General features: G+C 41.2%; 1 protein-coding gene and 1 pseudogene across 3 annotated transcripts in view; both read left to right on the forward strand.

The window, feature by feature from the left end:
- Nucleotides 1–112: 112 nt before the first annotated feature.
- The window catches only part of CPSF2 (cleavage and polyadenylation specific factor 2), a 40,551-nt gene continuing 17,413 nt past the window's right edge, over nt 113–23,250 (forward strand). The window contains exons 1-10 of one of the 3 annotated variants that reach the window (XM_024231686.3): nt 152–275; nt 2,448–2,523; nt 4,274–4,332; nt 9,074–9,256; nt 12,133–12,292; nt 12,372–12,477; nt 13,805–13,934; nt 16,663–16,778; nt 20,585–20,772; nt 21,430–21,720. In XM_024231686.3, the coding sequence (XP_024087454.1) occupies nt 9,108–9,256; nt 12,133–12,292; nt 12,372–12,477; nt 13,805–13,934; nt 16,663–16,778; nt 20,585–20,772; nt 21,430–21,720 (1,140 nt within the window). In that variant the 5' untranslated portion in view covers nt 152–275; nt 2,448–2,523; nt 4,274–4,332; nt 9,074–9,107. Of the gene's footprint in view, nt 499–2,447; nt 2,524–4,273; nt 4,333–9,073; nt 9,257–12,132; nt 12,293–12,371; nt 12,478–13,804; nt 13,935–16,662; nt 16,779–20,584; nt 20,773–21,429; nt 21,721–23,250 lie in introns of all 3 variants that reach the window. The other 2 variants (XM_054530425.2, XM_024231685.3) reach the window with 2 other exon arrangements.
- On the forward strand, nt 16,906–17,576 carry LOC134760096 (protein GVQW1-like; annotated as a pseudogene).

Here is a 23,250-nt window from a genome sequence, read left to right on the forward strand (position 1 = left end):
ATTTCGCTCCACGCAGACGAGGCGTGCAGGCGTGAGCGCCGTCGCCTTCCCACAGCACCGTGCACACCCCCCGGAGATGGTCTCGCCCTAGGTCCTCCTCCTCCTCCTCTCCGCCGCTAGTCTCCAGCTCCAAAATGGCGGCCGCCACTGTGGGGATTCTGCCGGCCGGTAGTCCCTGACGCTGCTGAGCTAGCATCGGCTTTTCTACCTTTTGAACCTGGATTCGCCTAGGGGTTGGGAAGGGCAGTGGACGGCGTTGGGGGAGGCCTGACGAGGCAAGTGAGGGCGGGAGAAAGGAGCGAGCCTCGGGCTGGGGAAGGCGGCGTCATTGGCCCTCCGGGAGCGCCGGGCCCCGACTCCGACCCGGTCTCCCCCGAGGACTCGCCCCCGCCGCTTCGGCTGCGACTGTCCCGGTCGTTCCCGGCAGAAGTGGTCAGCGAGGGAAAGAGAAGTGATTTCTCCATGGGTTTCAAGCTCCCAGCTGTTTTGCGGCAGCCCGTACGGTTCCCTCCCGGGATCTTCTTCCCTCCTTTCTGCTTCCCTCTGCTTCCCCTTTCATCTCTTGGCGCTGGAGGAGTTAAACCGACGCCAGCTTTAGCTCCTTGGCCTCGTGGCTACGGCGTTCTTAGCCTCCCCTGCTCGGGCTCTGCCCGTCGTTTTGGGTTGAGAGACCACGAGGTTACTAAGCTCTGGACACCGCTTAGGCGTCATTTTAGTTCATCGACTCCAGAGACCTTTCGGATGTTTGTACCACACTGTAGTAAAAGGGTCTCGGCCCTTCGTGCCCTCCCGCCATCGCCCTCCAGCGCTTCTACTATCACTGCGAAGTTCTAATTCTTTTTTGACTTCGTACTATCTTACGTGCTCTTTAGAAAACAAGAGGTCAGATTGTAACCCCGGCAAGTCTGGCCTCCTGTGACTAGGCGAACCTGAGCTATCATTTATACCCATCCCCTAATTTTTAATTTTACAATCCCTTTAACCCCCCCTTTTTTTTTTCTTTCTTTTCTTTTCTTTTTTTAATAGAGACGGGGTTTCACTATGTTGCCCAGGCCGGTGTCGAACTCCTGGGCTCAAGAGATCCTCCCATTTTGGCCTGTGCTGGGATTCCAGGCGTGAGCCACCATGCCCGGCCTTGCAACCCCAGTATGAAACTGGGGCTCTCCCTCAGCTGACCGGGAAGAGACTTCCCCACTCAATCAATGAGCTCCAGGGCTAACCCAAACTCCTCTGTTTTCCCTTGGATTTTGCTTAGTTCACCTTAGTTGTCATCAACATGCACGGTCATGATTTTTTATTTTTGAGAAGGAATCTCGCTCTGTCGCCCAGGCTGGAGTGCAGTGGCACGATTCTCCGCTCACTGCAACCTCTGCCTCCCGGGTTCAAGTGATTCTCCTGCCTCAGACTCCCGAGTAGCTGGGACTACAGGCGCGCACCACCACGCCCAGCTATTTTTTGTAGTTTTAGTAGAGACAGGGTTTCACCTTGTTGGCCAGGATTATCCGCCCGCCTCGGCCTCCCAGAGTGCTGGGATTACAGGCGTGAGTCACCGCGCCCGGCCAATTTATTATTTGAGACGGGGTCTCGCTCTGTCCCCCAGGCTGGAGTGCAGTGGTGCCATCTCAGCTCACTGCAACTTCCGCCTCCTGGGCTCAAGCAATCCTCCCACCTCAGCCTCCCAAGTAGCTGGGGTCACCAGCGCAGCCACCGCGCCTGGCTACTTTTTTGTGTTTTTAGTAGAGAAGGGGTTTTGTCATGTTGCCCAGGCTGGTCTGGAACTCCTGAGCTCAAGCGATCTGCCCTCCTAGGCCTCCCAAAGTGTTGAGATTACAGGCGCAAGCCACTGCGCCCGGCAACATGCACGATTATTATTAAGAGGGCAAGTAACTGTGAGACATTTGCGATGAAGTAGTATCTGTCAAAACCAGTGCCCTGAAGGAATTTATGATATGATGAGGCTTCATTCCTTCTTGCAGTACCCATTTATGCCGCCTTGACCACTGAAGTTGGTATTGGATATACAAAGATGATCACTTTTACTTCTCTATACATTGAACAGCCATTCAACAAATACTTTATGTGCCACCTTTATAACAAAATAACTAACTTTGCCTAGGGCAACAAAAAGGCTTTATAAAGGAGTAAATATGTGAGCTGGGTCATGTAGCATCAAAAGGAATTTGCTGAGCTCAAAAGGAGAAGGTAATTTGGGGATTCAGTACAGGAATACAGAGCTTTGAGAAGCTTTAGCATACTTAGGGAGAGTGGGATAATCAACCTGCTTGAGCATTTAGTGCACGAGTGATTGGTGAAGCAAGAGGTAGGTTAAGATCAGCTTGTGAAGGATCTTGGTTTCCAATAGGGCGTTTAGATTTTATTCAGTAGTTAGCAGGAATCCAGTGGATATTTTGTGCAAGGGGTGAGCAGGAGGATATTTGTTTTTTTAGGATGGTCTCTGACAGCTATGTGGCGGATCAACTGGGAACAGAAAAACTAGACGAAAGGAAATTGGCAATCATTCAGGTAAGGCAATGAGGGCCTCCATGAAGGCAGGACATAAAGGAGGTCAGAGCGACACTAATAAATGTCGAATGGGATTCACCTGCTGACTGCTAAGTTAATGGTAAGAAGGTGACTTGAGTTTTTAGTCTGGGAGAGTAAATGGTTGGCAATACTATTAAAACTTAGTCTGAGACATGTACATAAACATAGGATGGTGCCAACCTGCACTTTAGGGGTGACAACATGATGCTCTATAGTGTAAAGCATTGATTTTTATGGTCTGGAGTCTAGATCTGCACTGTAATGGTAGTCGCTAGCCACGTGTAGCTATTGAGCACTTCAGATGTGGTTAGTCTAGTTGAAATGTGCTGTAAATATAAAATACACAGTGGATTTTGAAGACTTAATATGAAAATGTAAAATATTCAACATGATTACATGTTGAAATAATATTTTGGTTCTATTGGGTTAAATAAAATACATTAAAATTCACCCGTTTCTTTTTTACTTTTCCATGTGGCCATGAAGAAATTAAAAGGTACATTTGTGGCACCATTATATGTCTGTTGACAGAGCTGTTCTAATCTAGACTAGATGTGGGAATTTGTATGGAGGTGGAATATGAGCTGGGCCTGAAGACATTGAGCAGTGATGTCAGGGTGGCTTCCTGGCAACCTCCGTTGCCACTTAAGGCATTTGGTTTGTCTTTTCTCAAGCAGTAAGAAGCCTTCAGAGATTTCTGAGCAAGGGGTAATAGGTGCAGGGTATTTCTGAAGATGAATCTGGTAGCAATGTTTAGGTTGGATGAAGGGAGGAAAGACTGGAGGCAGAGAAACTGAGAAACCCAAACATAAGGTAGTGAGGCCCTTCCTGTATTAGGGTACCGGCAGTGGGATAGAAAGGGAATGATGTGCAAAGCGTTCCTGAGGGAAGAATAATCAGGAGCTGGTAATAATAGACTGTCCCAGAAGTGAAGAATCAGCATGTAGCATTTCAAGCCTTGGTTACTTAGATAACAACTAATATATTCATGTCGCAGAGCTATAAAATACAATTTGAGACTGAAGAAATTTGGTCCCAAGATAGAATCAGCAACGTTAGGAGGGAGTGGTCCACTAAATACTTTCTCTTTTTCTCTCCCTGCTTTCTGTATCATCTGATCAATCACACACCAGCTAATATCCCCAAAATATAGAATTACCTGTATCATGCCATCTTTCTACTTGATAATGAGTCTTAAAATGTTTCTGTTGCCTACAGGACTAGGTTCACAGTTTCCAAGGCCTTTCATTATCTGGCCCCTTTCTGTTCATTAGGCCTTATCTTTTATTTTTTGCTTTTGTGAATGTGTTCCAGGCTAGTTTTTTCACTGGTACTTTAAAACTTACTCAAAAGTGTAGAGATCTGAGATCTGTGGTATTCCTTTACTCCTGTTATTCCTCTGTTTTGAGTACCTTCTCTTTGTTTCTACCCATGTCTTACCAATCCTTAGTGAGTAATCGTAAATCCCACCTCTTCTATGACTCTCAATAACATAAAGTAATGTCAACTTAAAAAAAACTTCCTAAATATTTTTATGTCTTTTATTATCTGTTTATGTAAGCTTAAGATTCCTAAAATTATGACAGATCTCTTTTTTAAAAAAGGACCACATATGATACTACTTGCTGCTGCTCCTGATGCCTTAGGGCAAGATACAAATTAAACACCGTAATTATAAACAGAATGAAATCATAATACCACATTCATAAAGCTTTTATTTATTTTTTAGATTAATAAAGAACTCTTCAGAATCCCTGGTGTTTCATCATATATACGACTGAGATATCAGTAAGTAGTGAATGTTTGATAAAGATATAGCTTTATTATGAATAATTGTAGTGAAAATATCATCTGTTGAAATCTTGGTCTGTCTGCAAAACAGTTTTAATATGAACTTACTCAGTTCTACTCAGTTCTACTTCATAATCTAAATGAAGAAAGTGGGAATTAAGGAAGACTTAAGTAGAAAAGAGTTTCCCTTAGGCCATTAATATAATTGTGATACAGTAAGCTTTTTGACAGGGATAATTTCCAAGGTCCTTTCCAAAATTGTATTTATAAACGTTTTTCATCAAATAGAGAATTAATGTCTTTGTACCCCAAATAAGAACACATGAAGGCCAGGCGTGCTGTCTCACACCTGTAATTCCAGCATTTTGGGAGGCCAAGGTGAGCGGATTGCTTGAGCCCAGGAGTTAAAGACCAGCCTGGGCAACATAGTGAAACCCTGTCTCTACAAAAAATTAGCCAAGTGTGGTGGTGCGTGCCTGTAGTCCCAGCTACCCAGGAGGCTGAGGGAGGATCACTTGAGCCCAGGAGGTTGAAGCTGCAAATGAGCCATGATTGCACCACTGCACTCCAGCCTGGGTACCAGAGCAAGATCCTATTTCAGGAAACAAAAACAAGTCAATATATTTTAAATTTTAACTTACCAACAGTTATTTATTGAACAACCACTATGTGCAGGGATGTGCTAATGTACTAAAGATAAAAAAATGGATCAAGCCAACTCCTGTAATCAGAGAGCTCTCCCAAGCAAGGGCAAATACATGTGGATGGGTTTTGGTTTATGGTGTGGTAAGGACAGTGAGCTTATTTAATACTAGCCATGCCACGTTCCTTCCTTTAAGAAACATTTATCGGCTACCGCTGTATGTTAGGCACTGTGGAGGCACAGGAATATAACAGTGATGAAAACAGAGAAGGTCTTTACCTTCATGGAGTCTACATTCCAGTGTGGGCACAGGAGGGGAGAAGGTGACAGACAAAGCAAGTAAATAAATAAGTAGCAATTAGCGAGCACTGAGTATTTTGGGGGAAATAGAATGATGTTGTAATGGACGTGAAGAAGGACTTTAGGGTGGTCAGAGAATGACTACCTCTGAGAATGACTCAGAATAAATTAGAGACAGGGAAAATATATAAACAAGTTAGAGGTTTTGGTCACAGTGAAGAGAGAAGAAAATTTGAGAAATATAATGAGTTGTTATGAAAGTATATCTCTGGAAGTGTTTTATGAAGGTCATTGATAAACCTCTATATAACTTAAGCCAGTGGACATTTCTCTGGCTTCTCAGACTTAGTGCAAATGGGAGGTGAGGAAGTGGAGATATATCTGTGGATAAATATTCTGAGAAGTTTTGCTGTGAAAGGGAAACCTAAAAATGATGCAGTGGTTGTTGGGGGTTGAAGGGTTAAGAGAGGGTTCTTATAAGTTGGGAAATTCTAGAGTATTTTTGTAAGCTTGTGGGAATGGTACATCAGTGATACATTGATGCAGGGGAAAGAGCGAATGACTGAAGATGTCAAGTCTTTCAGAAGGTAAATAAGAATGGGATCAACAGCACACATAGAGGGACTGGCCTTGGATGGAAGCAGGACTATTCTATACAACAGGAGACCCAACAGTGTACATGCAGATAGGTTAATAGATGTAGTATCTGGAAAATGAGAAATTATTGTCTAATTTTATTTTCTGATTGAAGAATGAAATGAGATTATCAGCTGATACTAGGGTGGAGGGAGGGATGGGTGATCTTCAAACAAAGAGGAGGAGGTGTGGAGTAGTAGTCTCAGAAATTGAAAGTCAAACTACTAAGAAAAGTCAGATTGAAGGGTAATACTTATGGCCTGTTTGAGGCCTTTGGCCATGAATTTAAAGAGCATATAGCATTAGCCAAGTGTGGTGGCAGGTGCCTGTAATCCCAGCTACTCGGGAGGCTGAGGCAGGAGAAATACTTGAACCCTGGAGGTGGAGGTTGCAGTGAGCTGAGATCCTGCCACTGTATACTAGCCTGGGCGACAAGAGTGAAACTCTGTCTCAAAAAAAAGGAAAAAAAATGGGCCGGGTGGATCATGAGGTCAAGAGATCGAGACCATTGTGGCCAACATGGTGAAACCCCGTCTCTACTAAAAAGAATTAGCTGGGCATGGTGGTGCATGCCTGTAGTCCCAGCTACTCGGGTGGCTGAGGCAGGAGAATCACTTGAACCCAGGAGATGGAGGTTGTAGTGAGCCAAGATCGTGACTCTGCACTCCAGCCTGGCAACAGAGTGAGACTCCGTCTCAAAAAAAAGCAAATAGCACAGCTGTAATTCTCCTCCATATCCCATCCCCGACCCCCCGCACGATTGGAGTTAATCAGGACTGGGGTTTTGCCAGCCTAGCAGAGAGAAGGACTAGAGGAGCAAGACATTTGAGTGTTTGCAAATAATCTTAACAGATCATGAATTGAAGGTGAGGACCTGAGTGAAAACAGGAGGGGGTCATGGATAGGGAAAAAGTAGTCAGCAAATTAGAGAGATACCACTGAGCCCAGAGGATTTTTGCAATGGGAATACTAGAGTAAGTAAGGTGTTAGAGAATGAGATGCTTGAAGTGAAATTTTGAAAGTAGTACAGTTACTGGTAGTGATAAGGTCTAGGGTGTAATCATAGTGGTGGGTTGCTGAAGTGAAATGAAGATTATTGGAGTTGAGGAAGTCAAGGAACCAACAGGTCAGTATTGAAGTTACTGAGAGGAACAACAGGTCTTGTAAAAGTCCTCAGTGAATGAGGCCAGGTTAATAGATGCCATAGTGAAGAGGAAATGTGGAAGACTAATAGTGAACTGCTGGGTGGCAACAGCTTTAATGGGACTAGACTATTTGAAAGAGGAAGGAGAAGACATGGTTTAGAAGCTGCAGTGAGGAGCAAGGAACACATACGTCCTGCTTTTCAAGTACAGGGGGTACAAGAAGTTAAAACAACAACAACAAAAGACCTTGAGAAGGCTGTAAGAGGAAGAGTATGATTAGGGAACAACCAGGTACCTGGGAAGACAAGCAGGTGAAAAGAATTTTCAGAGAAGCAGTTGCAGTTACAGGGGAATATAATCATAGTTCCAGAGAGCATCCTGAAAGGATCTGAGAGGGAGAAGAGGTAGGGGATTAGGTCTTACTGGGAGATGTACACATCGTTGATAATTGATAACCTAGCAGTCTTGTGATTTTGGCTGTCACTCAGATAAACAAGGCTGGGAGATGTGGTGGGTTTAGCAGCCCCTGTCAGCCTCTTATGAAAGGTGGATGTTCAGTTTACCTTAGTTCGTTGACGGCCTTGAGTAGTAAGAAATTATTAGGTAACTCGGTGGCCTTCTCCCCTACATGCATAGTTAGCCAGGAAAAGCTCATTTATTTTAGGGAGCTAAAATCTGAAATGTTGCTGTGGAGTTGAACTTTGTTAATGAATATTTTCATAACTTCTGCTTAATAGCACACAGTTCCAGGTTCTAAATCCCATTTTTAAAAAATGTATATATTTTATTTTATTTATTTTTTAGATACAAAGTCTCACTCTGTTGCCGAGTCTAGGGTACACTCTAGGGTGTCACTCTGTGCCCAGTCTAGTGGCGCACTCATAGCTCACAGTAACCTCAAACTCCTGGGCTCAAGCAATTCTCTCATCTTGGCCTTCTGAGTAGCTAGGACTACAGGTACATGCCACCAGCCAGTTTTCTTATTTTTTTTTTTTGTAGAGACAGGGTCTCACTACATTGCCTAGGCTGGTCTCAAACTCCTGAACTCTAGCAGTCTTCCTGCCTCAGCTTCCCAAAGTGCTGGGATCACAAGCATGAGCCACCGTCCCTGGCCTATAGATGTGTTCATGTTATATTTTCCTGAAATATATGCAGTAGGCATCCCAATTTGCATTCCATCAGATATATGTTGAGCGTGCATCAGGTTCTATTTAGGAGTTGCAAACATGCCACCTATGTTTTTCAGTTGCTCACATTCCAGTGCAAGGGTTCTTAATGTTAAACTCCCTGAAAAGTTTGTGAATTTCTACGTGTATATGTACTTTTGTTTTTTGTTTAGGTGTTTTGAGAGTTGGTGGGGGAGTGGGGAGGGTCCATAGGTTTTTATCAGATTCTCAAGGGGGTCTATTTAATGACCACTGGTCTAATTAATGGGAGAGAAAGACATGTAAACTAATCATTGTAACACAGTGAAATCAGTGCCATCACAAAGCAAGATAAAAGAGGAAGAGATTCACCTTGAAGGATGAGTTCATTAATTCCTAAACATTTATTTATTGAGGAACTTGGATGCAGTAGTGTCTGTTATGTAATTTATACATTATTTGAAATACTTCAACATCGTTTTTACATATATATTAATACTAATGTTTTATAGACCGAGATACATAGGTGAGGAAAGTTTAATTAACTTGCTTCAAATCACATAGGAGTAGATTCATATGTGGGTCTATTTGATTGCAACATTCACTACCCCACTAGGGAGCCACTAAAGGGCTCATTGTGTCTAAGATTATCTTTGTGCTTTTAAAATTGGCAGTGACTTAATAAACTTGCTTTCACTTAAAAAAAAAAAAAGTAAACTTGGCAATGATGGAAATGGGCCTTTAAACTGCTTTTCATGTTAATGGAATTTCTATGCACTTAAATATTTGAAATAATTTTAATTAATTTGTCTATTATGTATGCCATACTGTGCTTTTATGTTTAATTATGTTTTCATTTCATTTGAAAGACCCTTCTAGCTTGCTCTTTCTGGACCAAAAAAAATGACGTCTATTATCAAATTAACTACCCTTTCTGGGGTCCAAGAAGAATCTGCCCTTTGCTATCTTCTCCAAGTTGATGAGTTTAGATTTTTACTGGACTGTGGCTGGGATGAGCACTTTTCTATGGATATTATTGATTCCCTGAGGAAGTAAGTTACATTTCATAATTCTAGGTTTTTATTAAATCAACTTCTCTTTTCTGTACTGTAATACCATTTCGATGTGATAAATACTGCCTTTTTACACTAGTTTATAGCAAAAGGCTTAATTTTACTTATGCCAAAAACCTATGGTGACATTTTAACTTGTGAAGTTTTGATTGACTTATAAGCTTTGCTTGTTGAAATTCAGCAAAATCTTAAGCTAATGGATTTCAGTAGAAATTTTTGCATGCTAATTTTTGGAAAGAACAAGAATACATAAGAATTTGAGAAGAGGAAACATTTTCCATGTGAAAGTTCTGTGGTCAGATCACATTAGCTTACCTTCTACATCTTTTAACGCTAAACATTGTCAACTGGTTCTCAGAATGACCTTGAGATACTGATTCATCAAAAAAAAAAAAATCAATTATAGGCTGGGCACAGTGGCTCATGCTGGTAATCCCAGTACTTTAGGAGGCTGAGGTGGGCAGATCACTTGAGTTCAGGAGTTCGAGACCAGCCTGGCCAACATGGTGAAACCCCCACTCTACTAAAAATACAAAAATTAGCTGGGTGTGGTGGTGTGCACCTATAATCCCAGCTACTTGGGAGGCTGAGGCAGGATAATTGCTTGAGCCCAGGAGGCAGAGATTGCACTGAGCCGAGATCATACCACTACACTCCAGCCTGGGCGCAAAGCAAGACTCTGTTTCAAAAAAAAATAAGATAAAATAAAAAATCAATGATGTTTGCAGTATTATACTAATTTTGCAAGAAAAGAGGACTTATTTTAAAAACTTTAGAACTTGAAAAAAAAATCCAAACCATTTTATTAATTTCTTGTGTCAATGAGAACATATGCTTCCCTGATTAATTGAAGTTTTACTATTCAATTAGCAAAACTGTCTGTGGTTACTATGCGAAAAAGCTGGGACAAAAATCCATTATAAGTATGTGGCCATATAAATATCCTCTCCTTAATAATTTCTGAAATTCTTCTCTTTTTTTTTTTTTTTTTTGAGATGGAGTTTCACTTCTGTTGCCCAAGCTGGAGTGCAATGGCATGCTTTTGGCTCACTGCAACTTCCGCCTCCAGGGTTCAAGTTATTCTCCTGCCTCAGTCTCCCAAGTAGCTGAGATTACAGGCATGCACCACCCGCCTGGCTAAGTTTTTGTATTTTTAGTAGAAACAGGGTTTCACCATGTTAGCCAGACTGGTCCCGAACTCCTGACCTCAGGCGATCCACCCACCTCGGCCTCCTAAAGTGCTGGGATTACAGGCCTGAGCCACCATGCCCAGCCAATAATAATTTCTGAAATTCTAAGCTGAGTTCTTGAACTTAAATTAATAGTTTGCGACCAGGCACACTGGCTAATGCCTGTAATCCCAGCACTTTGGGAGGCCGAGGCGGGCGGATCAGTTGAGGTCAGGAGTTTGAGACCAGCCTGACCAAGATGGTGAAACCCCATCTCTACTAAAATTACAAAAATTAGCCAGGCATGGTGGCGCATGCCTGTAATCCCAGCTACTCGGGAGGCTGAGTCAGGAGAATCACTTGAACCTGGGAGGTGGAGGTTGCAGTGAGCCAAGATCGTACCATTGCATTAGAGCCTGGGCAACAAGAGTGAAACTCTGTCTCAAAAAAAAAGAAAAAGAGTTAAGTGAGGCTGGGTGCGGTGGCTCATGCCTGCAATCCCAGCACTTTGGGAGGTAGAGGAGGGCGGATCACCTGAGGTCAGGAGTTTAAGACCAGCCTGGCCAACATGGTGAAAGCGTGTCTCTACTAAAAATAAAAAAATTAGCCAGGTGTGGTGGTGGACACCTGTAATCCCAGCTACTCCGGAGGCTAAGGCAGGAGAGTCGCTTGAACCGGGCGGCAGAGGTCGCAGTGAGCCGAGGTCGCGCCAGTGCACTCCAGCCTGGGCAACAGAGAGAGACTACATCTCCAAAAAAAAAAAAAAAAAATAGTATGCAGGATAGCTATTAAAAATCAACTTACGGCCGGGCGTGGTGGCTCACCCCTGTAATCCCAGCACTTTGGGAGGCCAAGGCGGGTGGATCACCTGACGTTGGGAGTTCGAGACCACCCTGACCAACATAGAGAAACCCCATCTCTACCAAAAATACAAAATAAGCTGGGAGTGGTGGCACATGCCTGTAATCCCAGCTGCTCAGGAGGCTGAGGCAGGAGAATCGCTTGAACCTGGGAGGCAGAGGTTGTGGTGAGCCGGAGATTGCGCCATTGCACTCCAGCCTGGACAACAAGAGCAAAACTCCATCTAAAAAAAAAATCAACTTACTTGTGGTGTCTACTGTTCTTTTTTGTTTTTATTCTTGTTTTTATTTTTAGGCAGGGTCTCACTCTGTCACCCAGACTGGAGTGCAGTGGCATGACCTCATCAAGCTCCACCTCCTGTGCTCAAGTGATCCTCCCACGTCACCCCTCAAGTAGCTGGAACTACAGGCTCATGCCACCACCCCTGGCTTTTTTTTTTTTTTTTTTTTTTGTATTTTTTATAGAGAACGGTGTTTTGCCATGTTGCCCAGGCTAATCTTGAACTCCTGAGCTCAAATGATTTGCCTGCCTTGGCCTCCCTAAGTGCTGGGATTACAGGTGTGCGCCATCACACATGGCCTTCTTTTCTGTTTAAAATGTGTCTACACACCATATATTTAAGTGTACCTTATACCACATTTTTTGTAGCTATGCAGAGCACAGGTAGTAATAATTGAAATTTATAGGTAATCATAATTTTAGCTCTTAGTTTTGCTCTTCTGCCCCAGCATAGTCTTCAATCCAGAATTGGTGAATAATTTTGAATATTCTGTCTTTACCCTTAAAAAGATTCAAGAAGTAGTCCTTTGGATTGTGTTCTTGTAGGCATGTTCACCAGATTGATGCAGTGCTGTTGTCTCACCCTGATCCTCTCCACCTTGGTGCCCTCCCGTATGCTGTTGGAAAGTTGGGTCTGAACTGTGCTATCTATGCAACCATTCCTGTTTATAAAATGGGACAGATGTTCATGTATGATCTTTATCAGGTAATTTAAGCAATTAAAAAAATTTTGTTAGCACTCCTTCAGTGATTGTTTTTCACCTTTATTTGCGTTATTCTTTTAGTCTCGACACAATACAGAAGATTTTACACTCTTTACATTAGATGATGTGGATGCAGCCTTTGATAAAATACAGCAGCTAAAATTCTCTCAGATTGTGAATTTGAAAGGTAAAAAGAATTTCCAGTAGTAAGTATGTAGACGAATGGGGTTTAACTTGCTGGAAAATACTGAGGGGAATTCAGAGAGAAAATTATAGGTATTGCCGGGCGCGGTGGCTCAAGCCTGTAATCCCAGCACTTTGGGAGGCCGAGGCGGGTGGATCACGAGGTCAGGAGATAGAGACCATCCTGGCTAACACGGTGAAACCTCGTCTCTACTGAAAAAAAAAAAAAAAAAATTAGCCGGGCATGGTGGCGGGTGCCTGTAGCCCCAGCTACTCGGGAGGCTGAGGCAGGAGAATGGCTGAACCCGGGAGGCGGAGGTTGCAGTGAGCCGAGATCGCGCTATTGCACTCCAGCCTGGGTGACAGAGCAAGACTCCACCTCAAAAAAAAAAAAAAAAGAAAAAAGAAAATTATAGGCATTATGGTCTGAAGAATAAAAGAATTAGCACATTCTGCCTTGATATAGAACTCTTAACTTCCATTTGAATTTTAAAATATTTCAGAATAAATGCTAGCAGAATGTTAATAGCTCAGGCCTTTTCATATTTAGCTTGGGAAAAACTCATTTAGTGTTTACTGTGTATAATAAACAAAAGATAATGGGGCCATTTCCTCCTCCTCAGAGCTTACAGTTAGATTGAGGCGACAAAGTAGCTGAGATGGCTAAATGTAGTGATTGGGGTAAATGAAGTGCTATGGCAGCAGAGTAGATAATGAATTCTAGCATTGGACGTTAAAAAGTTTATTATTGAATTAGTCAGGAAGTCCTGTACTAAGTCTATATTTATCATCTACAGAGATAAAATTTTCATAGATATGAACCCTGGCGTTGATAAAATGGTGCAATAATGGACTCTGAAGATTTAGCCCAGAAATAACAACAGTCTCAACAATTTTGCTTCTAGTTAATTTTTCTGTAGGATAAATTCTTTAGCACAATGAGATTTAAATTATTCTGTTAGTTTAGAGGTTAGCAAAAATGGAAACATTTGATAATTGTATATACAAAATACACATTAAAATTTGCTAGTTCATACTAAATAATTTAATAGTGTACTAGCTTTTAAATCTAATCTCTAGCCTTGTACTTATACGCACAAATAACTCTACGAGATTACATAATAAAGTAACAAGAATGTTTGCCTCCAGTGAGGGAGTGGAGTAGCTGGGGGACAGGAGAGTGAAGCCTGCTTTCACTGTATGCATTTTTACTTTTGAATTTGTATTATTGCATATACAGTATTACCTATTAAAATATTATAGTTGAGAAATAAATAACCTTTCTTTAGGGTTGTAAAATAAATCTGAATATTATTATCTTGTTGACATAGGTAAAGGACATGGCCTGTCTATCACACCTCTGCCAGCTGGTCATATGATAGGTGGAACAATATGGAAAATAGTCAAAGATGGAGAAGAAGAAATTGTTTATGCGGTTGACTTCAACCACAAGAGGGAGATGTAGGTATATTAAGAGAAAAGCTAAAGGAAATGCAATTGGTATTATTTTATTCTTTGGAGAAAAAATAAGAAACACAGTTTTTGTTTTGGTTACCAGAAATTAGAGCAACTTAAAACCATCAAATAGGGAATGTTTTCAAAATTGATTATTTGCATAGTAAGGGGAAAAGTATGGTATAAGACATAAGAGATTTTAAAAATTTACAGGTTAAGTATACACTCTACAAAACGAGTATCTCCCTGGAGATGTTGCAAAGGAGATGAATTTCTTACATATCAAATTACATGTTCTTGACCTGCTATTTAACACAACTTTGTGGATGGGTTCTTTTGTTTTGTAATGTGATATGGTTTGGCTCTGTGTCCCCACCCAAATCTCATCTTGTAGCTCCCATAATTCCCACGTGTTGTGGGTGGGACCTGGTGGGAGATGATTGAATTATGAGGGCGAGTCTTTCCCGTGCTGTTCTTGTGATAGTGAACGGGTTTCACGAGATCTGATAGTTTTAGAAACAGGAGTTGCCTTGCACATAATGTAATTACCATCTCATATAACTGCCCTGTATGTTTAAAGTTAGTCCCTTTGAAAGGGAACTCAATTCTAGTTATGATTTTATACACTTCATGTGGCACTCAGAGCATTACTATATAATATTTTGGTGTTTAGTCTCTTACAGGCTTGTTTTGTTTCATCTGTACATTAAGTTCATAGCTATTTTGTGTTACATTACAATAGTCTTAGGATTTTTTTATTAAGAAATATTTAAGACAAATAGACTGAATTTTAGACACTTATAACCATAGATTAATGAGGAAAGGATGGCTATGTTGCAGGGCAAAAGAGTGAGGGTCGTGATCAACTCAGTATACCACTGGAGGCTATATGAGTAAACAGCAAACTGTTCTCGTAAATGCAGAATATTGGCAAGCCGACAAACTGTGTCTGCCACCCAGAAGGAATGCTGAGGGCAGTCAGTCCTCAGGTGCAGGTGTTTCTTGTGATTAGGCACATCTGAAGCCTGTTAGCAGTAATGTGAACCTGTGATAAATTAAGCAGCTGACCAATTGTTACCTCATCCTCCCTGCTCTTTCTACCCAATAAATATGAAGGGCTGTAGAAGCTGAAGGCGGCTCCCTTTGCTCACTAGAAGCACGGAGCTCTCTTCTTCTTCTCCGGACCCCTTCCTTTAAAATAGTTACTTTTGTTTTAAGTTTTCATTTCTGCATTCGTCCTCCTTCGTTCAGTCTCGTAGTAACCGTGGTAAACTGCAGCATGGCTATTTGAGTAAATGGTATTGAAGGATTCGACCATTTTGGAAAAAAATCAATTTGTGTCCGTTTAATTATATAACAAAAGAAATTTCAGATGGATTAGAACTAAATAGAAATGAAGCAATATTGGTGAGTCTGATCTCTGATTTTAGAAAAGACTTTGTAAGCATAAAAACAATGAACCAAGTTACAAAGGAAAAGTTTGATAGGTTTGATGACATACAGGTTCAAATGTCTGAAACAACAAATAAAAAAAAAAAATCAAAGTAGGAAAATATTTGCAGCAAGTTTGCCCAAAAACTTACAACATATATATAAGATCAAGTATTAATTTATTAATAAAAATATACCAGTTGCAAGATGGACAAAAGTTATAAAGTCAAAAAAGAGAAAATTTAAATGATCTTTTTCTGTTAGATACCATTAAAATTATTATTCTTATTTATATTTTTATGTATTTTTTTGAAACAGAGTCTCACTTTGTCGCTGAGGCTGGAGGCACAATCACGGCTCACTGTAGTGTCGACCTCCCAGCTTCAAGCAATCTTGCCATTTTAGCCTCCCAAGTAGCTAGGACTACAGGTGTGCTCTAACATGCCTGGCTATTTTTGTAATTTTAGTAGAGATGAGGTTTTGCCATGTTGCCCAGGCTGGTCTTGAACTACTGGGCTCCAGTGATCTGCCCACTTCTGTCTCCCAAAGTGTTGGGATTACAGGCATGAGCCACTGCACTAGTCCAAAATTATTTTTAAATGGTGATTTTCTTCTGGGAAGTATGTAGAATTGGTCAGTCTTTTTGGTTGAACTTTTCTGGATGAGGTTAAATCTTTCTGGAAAGCCTTTTAGCAGTATTATGTATTACAGTAAATATATTTCTAGGAATGTGACCTAAAGAAACAATCAGAAATGCAATTGAAGCTTTTGTAAAAAATGTTCTTTGAAAGATTATAATGGCAAAAATAAGTGACTGAAATATCAGTAAAGGGAAAGGATCAAATACAGTGTAGACACAATAAAATGTTTTTATAACTGTCAAACATTTAGTTTAGAAAAAAATTTTTATGTCCTGGGTAAAAACCAGGATATAGAACGGAGCGTATAGGAATGTATATGGGATATCAGCTTTGTAAAATACATATGTATATCAGTACTTACCATAAGACAGGGCAAAAAGAAAAAAAAAATACATATGTGCATAGAAAAACTTATATGGTTAGAAGGATGTACACCAAAATATTATGTCAGTTATCTCTGAGTAATGGTACTCTGGAAGATTTTTGTTTTCTTCTTGATACTTTTTTGAAGTTACTAGATTTCTTATCAATGAGCATGTCTACTTTTATAGTTAGAGGAGGGAACACCTTATAAATGAAGCTGCTTATTTTTTAAGTAAGAGAAGCTATTATTGTTTACTTGAAATGATATGAAATGTTCCTCTTCTTAAACTTTCTTATAGCCATTTAAATGGATGTTCCCTGGAAATGCTAAGCAGGCCTTCCCTACTTATCACAGATTCATTCAATGCTACATATGTACAGCCTAGAAGAAAACAGAGAGATGAGCAGCTTCTGAGTATGTATTCTTTCACATCCTTATTATTATTATTTTGTAACTTTTTGTATATTTAGGGAATATAAGTACATAAAAGTACAGGTTTCTTTTTTTTTTTGAGACAGACTTTCGCTCTTTCACCCAGGCTGGAGTGAAGTGGCGTGATCTCAGCTCACTGTAACTTCCGCCTCCTGGGTTCAAGTGATTCTCGTGCCTCAGCCTCCCGAGTAGCTGGGATTACAGGTGTGCACCACCATGCCCAGCTAATTTTTGTATTTTTGGTGGAGACAGGGTTTCTCCATGTTGGCCAGGCTGGTCTCAAATTTCTGACCTCAGGTGATCCACCTGCCTTGGCCTCCCAAAGTGCTGGGATTACAGGCGTGAGCCGCCACGCCCGGCCACAAGTATAGGTTTCTTAATGCATATGTTGCACAGTGGTGAAGTCTGGCCTTTTACTGTATCTGTCCCCAGAATCATGAATGTTGTACCCAATGTATAATGTCCTTTTCAAGGAGCTGTGGAAATGCATGGTAGTGGGAATAACTGTATTCTGTTTAGCACTTTTCTTGGTCATAAGAGATTGGTTAACTTTAGTATTTTTGAAAAAAATATGATGTGACCATCAGTTTTTGTATAAGAAGAAACTTAGCTGGTTTGAATTTAACTTTTGTGGAAGAGTGTAAAGATTGGCTTCTTTTTGCCAGTCAGTACATAGCTAGCTATCCCTGGCACTCACTGGCATATGTCTATATATAAAGACCTCGTACAAATCTATTAGAAAAATACACTAAAAGAAAAATGAGGCCAGGCACAGTGGCTCACGCCTGTAATCCCAGCACTTTGGGAGGCCGAGGCGGGCGGATCACGAGGTCAGGAGATTGAGACCATCCTGGCTAACACGGTGAAACCCCGTCTCTACTAAAAATACAAAAAATTAGCCGGGCGTGGTGGCGGGTGCCTGTAATCCCAGCTACTCAGGAGGCTGAGGCAGGAGAGTGGCGTAAACCCGGGAGGCGGAGCTTGCAGTGAGCTGAGATCTGGCCACTGCACGCCAGCCTGGGCTACAGAGTGAGACTCCGTCTCAAAAAAAAAAAAAGAAAAATGAACAAAGAGCTAAGTGGATAAATGAAGGTATAAATATTCCACTAATTTTGGGTGTTTTACACTTTAATATAGTAGGCCATTGCTGCTTGCTTCATCTTACGTTCTTTTTTTTTTTTTTGAGATGGTGTCTTGCTCTGTCGCCCGGGCTGGAGTGCAGTGGCACAGTCTCAGCTCACTGCAACCTTCACCTCCCGGGTTGAAGTGATTCTTCTGCCTCAGCCTCCCAAGTAGCTGGGATTACAGGCATGTGCCACCATGCCCAGCTAATTTTTATATTTTTAGTGGAGATGGGGTTTCGCCATGTTGGCCAGGCTGGTCTTGAACTCCTGACCTCAGGTGATCCTCCCACCTCAGCCTCCCAAAGTGTTGGGATTACAGGCGTAAGCCACTGCACCCGGCCTTATATTCTTTTTAAATAAGCTATAAGGGATTTTAGCAGGGAAAATTGGATTCCATTTTTAAACATGTTTTCAACCATTGTTTTTAGTTCATCTACTTTAAAAGTACAACTTTTTTTTTTTTTTTTTTTTTTGAGATGGAGTCTTGCTCTGTCGCCAGGCTAGAGTGCACTGGCACAATCCCGGCTCACTGCAACCTCTGCCTCCCGGGTTCAAATGATTCTCCTGCCTCAGCCTCCCGAGTAGCTGGGATTACAGGCGTGCGCCACTATGCCCAGCTAATTTTTGTACTTTTAATAGAGATGGGGTTTCACCATGTTGGCCAGGATGGTCTGGATCTCTTGACCTTGTGATCCGCCCACCTCGGCCTCCCAAAGTGCTGGCTGGGATTACAGGCATGAGCCACCGTGCCCGGCCACTAAAAGTGTAACTATTAATAATATACCGTGTTGCACCAATTTTAAGAAGCTCAAGCCAGACACTGTGGTTCACGCCTGACATTGTGGTCAATGGTCAACACTTTGGGAGGCTGAGGCAAGATGATGGCTTGAAGCCAGGAGTTCAAGACCAGCCTGGGTAACATAGTGAGACCCCTATCTCTTTATTTTTTTTTTTGAGACATAGTCTCGCTCTGTTGCCAGGCTGGAGTGCAGTGGCGCAATCTCGGCTCATTGCAACCTCCACCTCCTGGGTTCAAACGGTTCTCCTGCCTCAGTCTCCCGAGTAGCTGAGATTACAGGTGTGTGCAACCACGCCCGGCTAATTTTTTGTATTTTTAGAAGAGACGGGGTTTCACCATGTTGGCCAGGATGGTCTTGATCTCTTGACCTCATGATCTGCCCGCCTTGGCCTCCCAAAGTGCTGGGATTATAGGTGTGAGCCACCATGCCCGGCCGTGACCCCCATCTCTACAAAAAAAAAGAAAATTTTTGCCAGGCGTGGTGGTACAGGCCCGTAGTTCCAGCTGCTTGGGAGGCTGGGGTGGGAGGATTGCTTGAGGCCAGGAGGTTGAGGCTGCAGTGAGCTATGATCACACCACTGCACTCCAGCCTGGGTGACAGAGCGAGACCCTGTCTCAACAAACAAACAAACTGAAAAACAAAAAAAGTAGCAGCTCTTTAATTCTTATTTTTGCTAGAGTTCAGTTTTACCACATATTTCCAAGGGGACTTTCATCTAGAGCAAGGAAATCCATAAAGATATACTTGTTGGAAGGGAATATGATCTATATTTTATTCTATAGGCATACATACATACAAACTATGTATCATACATAGTTGGCCTTTGTAGCTGCTGTTCCACATCTGAGGATTCAACTAACTGTGGATTGAAAATATTTGAAAAAACAATAAAAGAAGATAATGCAATAATTTAAAAAATATAAATAAAAAAATACAGTGTAACAACCATTTACATAGCATTTACACTGTATTAGGTATTATAAGCAATCTAGAGATGATTTAAAGTATATAGGAGGATGTACGTAGGTTATGTGCAGATATATTGTTTTTTCGAGGCAAAGTCTTTCTCTGTTGTACATGCTGGAGTGTAGTGGCACAATCACGACTCTCTGCAGCCTCAAACTCCTGGGCTCAAGCAGTCTCCCTCTAGCTTCCCACATAGCTAAGACCACAGGCATGTGCCACCATGCCCAGCTAATTTGTTTATTTTTATAGAGACGGGATCTCCCTATGTTGTCCAGGCTGGTCTTGAACTCCTGGACTCAAGCCATCCTCCTGCCTTGACTTCCCAAAGTGCTGGGATTACAGGTGTGAGCTATTGCGCCTGGCCACCATTTTATTTGAGGGACCTGGGCATCTGATGGTTTTGGTATTCGTGGGAATCCTAGGGCCAGTACCCATGGATACTGAGGGATGGCTGTATATATAATTATGTGAGTGTATATATGTATATATATAAATTTGGGAATTCATCATAGCGGAGTTCACTGGGGTGGATAGGCGAGACCAGGGTAGCCCGGAAACACCAGGCTGGTTACATTTGGCCTGGTCATACAATTTTCTCAGTGATACACACACCATTTTCTATGTGTATTATGATGTATAAAGTGTTGAGGACTACTGATATAATTTTTTAATGAAGAAAGATTGAGAGTTAATGACACTGAATATATGAAGAGATATTCAACAGAATCAAAAGCAGTTGTAATGACCTGAACAAAATTCCTTCATTTTGTACTTGGCCTAGTAGTTGCTTATTTGTAAATTATAGTCTTTCTAATAAAAACAGGGAGATAAAATTATCTTTAATTTTATAGCATAGTATTGTTACGTTCTATGGGGATTTTACATTCTTGTTTTCTAGCAAATGTCCTGGAAACACTTCGAGGTGATGGAAATGTGTTAATAGCAGTGGACACAGCAGGCAGAGTTTTGGAACTTGCTCAACTTCTTGATCAGATTTGGAGGACTAAAGATGCAGGATTGGGTGTTTACTCATTGGCACTCCTAAATAATGTCAGTTACAATGTGGTGGAGTTTTCTAAGTCCCAGGTTTGTTCTCATGTTGTCACTTGTAATAAAGAAGTTTGCTACAGTGATTGGGTCTGTGGAAGTGAGTGTCTTAAATGTTTTTTGGATTTTATTTTTCTCTTGAAGAGATTGTTAATAATGATGATAACTTGCCATTAACCATTTACTGTCCTGTGTGCTTTAAATGTATTATTTCATTTAATCCCTATTTATTCTATTAAGTAGTTTCCATTGTGTCCCCGTTTTAAAGATGAGGCAAATTGCTTCCCTTCTAACTCTTAGTATCCCAGTCTGTAAAATGGGGACAAAAATAGAACCTACCTCATAGCATTAGCATGTTGGAATTCATTGTTCTTTCTTTTAAATAAGCTTTTTGCCTTGAAATAGCAATCTTTGGGAGTAAGATTTTCATTTAGAACATATACCTTGACTTTTCAAAAAGATTTAAGGTGATTTATATGTGAAATATAATGCAAAATTGGTTTTTTTTGTGATGAAAATGAGGGTGGGATAATCTAATGGGAAATGGAAGCAGAAAATAAGCTGCTTGTCAAAACAGTACAAATTTAAGCAACCAGTGGGGGTAAAAGATAGAACTTGAATTCCTTGACTATTAGAGAATATATTGAAGTTATAATACAGTATTTCTAATTCTTGTCATCTTTCCCCCCATATTAGGTAGAATGGATGAGTGATAAATTGATGAGATGTTTTGAAGACAAAAGAAATAATCCGTTTCAGTTTCGCCATCTCTCTTTATGTCATGGTCTTTCTGACTTGGCCCGAGTACCTAGCCCTAAAGTTGTACTTGCCAGCCAACCTGACCTGGAATGTGGATTTTCAAGGGATCTCTTTATTCAGTGGTGTCAGGACCCTAAAAACTCAATCATTCTAACATACAGAACTACTCCTGGGACTTTAGCACGTTTCCTAATTGATAATCCTTCTGAAAAAATTACAGAAATAGAGGTAAGCACTTGTATGTGAACTTTATCTTAAAACTGTTTGGGGGATACATTGTGCATGATGTATAAAAAATAGTGACCAAAAATAAAACTTGAAATTGTTTTAGGATTTTTATCAGAATTACTCTTGAGAGCCAGGAGTGGTGGTGTGTGCTGTAGCGCCAGCTACTCGGGAGGCTAGGTGGAAGGATCACTCGAGCCCAGGAATTTGAGGGTCAGCCTGGGCAACATGCCAAGACCCACCCCCCATCTCTTAAAAAAAAAATTACTGTAGAAGAGAGCCCTTAATAGCACAAATTTCAGAGTTCCTTAACTGGAGGTTCTCATTCTTCTTTGAGATGGGGTCTTGCTTTGTTATCTAGTCTAGAGTGCAGTGGTGCTATCATAGTTCCATGCAGCCTCAAACTCCTGGGCTTAAAGGATCCTCCTCCCTCAGCCTCCTAAGTAGCTGGAACCATAGACATATGCCACCATGCCTGGCTATTTTTTTATTTTTATTTTTTGGAGAGACGTTGTCTCATTATGTTGCCATGGGTGGTCTCAAAAGAAATTCTCATTCTTAAACTTTTCCGTGGTACCCTCTAGTTTACCCAGAGGGTAAGCATATACAATGTTTTCTCAATCTGTGAAAGGTTCCTTTCCTGTCTCTTGCTTAATTTAAATCATACTCTTTCCTAAAGACATTCTTTATCCTGTAGTCTCCTGAAGTAATTACTCTTTCTTTCAGTGTTTCATGTACTTTGAATGGAGTACATGTCTTCCTTGTTCTGTATTGCAGCTTCCTAGCTACTTATCTTCCATTTGCAGTTTTTGCCTTCAGACCTGCTGATATGCTGACCCCTCCTTGTTTCTGACATTTAATGATCTCTTGGTCATTCTGTTACTCATTCATCATTTGACCCTGATTCACAGTCTTCCTGTCCACTTGTGTTCAGGACTTTATTCTCATTGACTTTAGCATCCATGTGTATGATCTGTCCGGTTCTTCTCAGTTACTTGACACCTTATTTCTTAATCTTTTCCTTCGTCTTACCTCAGACATCCATTCCTGCTATCATGCTATCTGCTCCTGTGGTCATGCCCGTAACCTTTTTATGGCTAACAGTCTCCAGATCTCCACCTCAAGCATATCATTCTGATATGCTTATAGCTGACTTTCCCTGTTATTCCCATGACAACAACTCTTCGGTTCCATTGGGACTTTCAGTTCATGAACTTCATCTTTTACAGTCCGTCATCCTTCCAGCTTTAAACTCAGTGGTCCACAATTGATCAAAATTTTGCAAATACATTTAACTCTCCTACACTTCTGTTTTAGTTGCCTGGAAAGGCTTTGACCTTAGTTAAACCATTTGCTTGGTTTGTGCCTGTACTTAAGCAGCTTTATGTTTCTGAAGTTAAACACTATGGTGTAGAGATTTGTTTTCACATTCATAACTTCACATCTCAAAAGGGGACCCTACACCAGTACTCAGCATTCGGTAGGATGTTCCCTTTCTCACGGTAAGGTAATTTCATATCTTCTTTCTCCTCA

Source organism: Pongo abelii, chromosome 15 (genome assembly GCF_028885655.2).
Source record: "Pongo abelii isolate AG06213 chromosome 15, NHGRI_mPonAbe1-v2.0_pri, whole genome shotgun sequence".
In the NCBI taxonomy this organism is placed as follows: Eukaryota; Metazoa; Chordata; class Mammalia; order Primates; family Hominidae; genus Pongo; species Pongo abelii.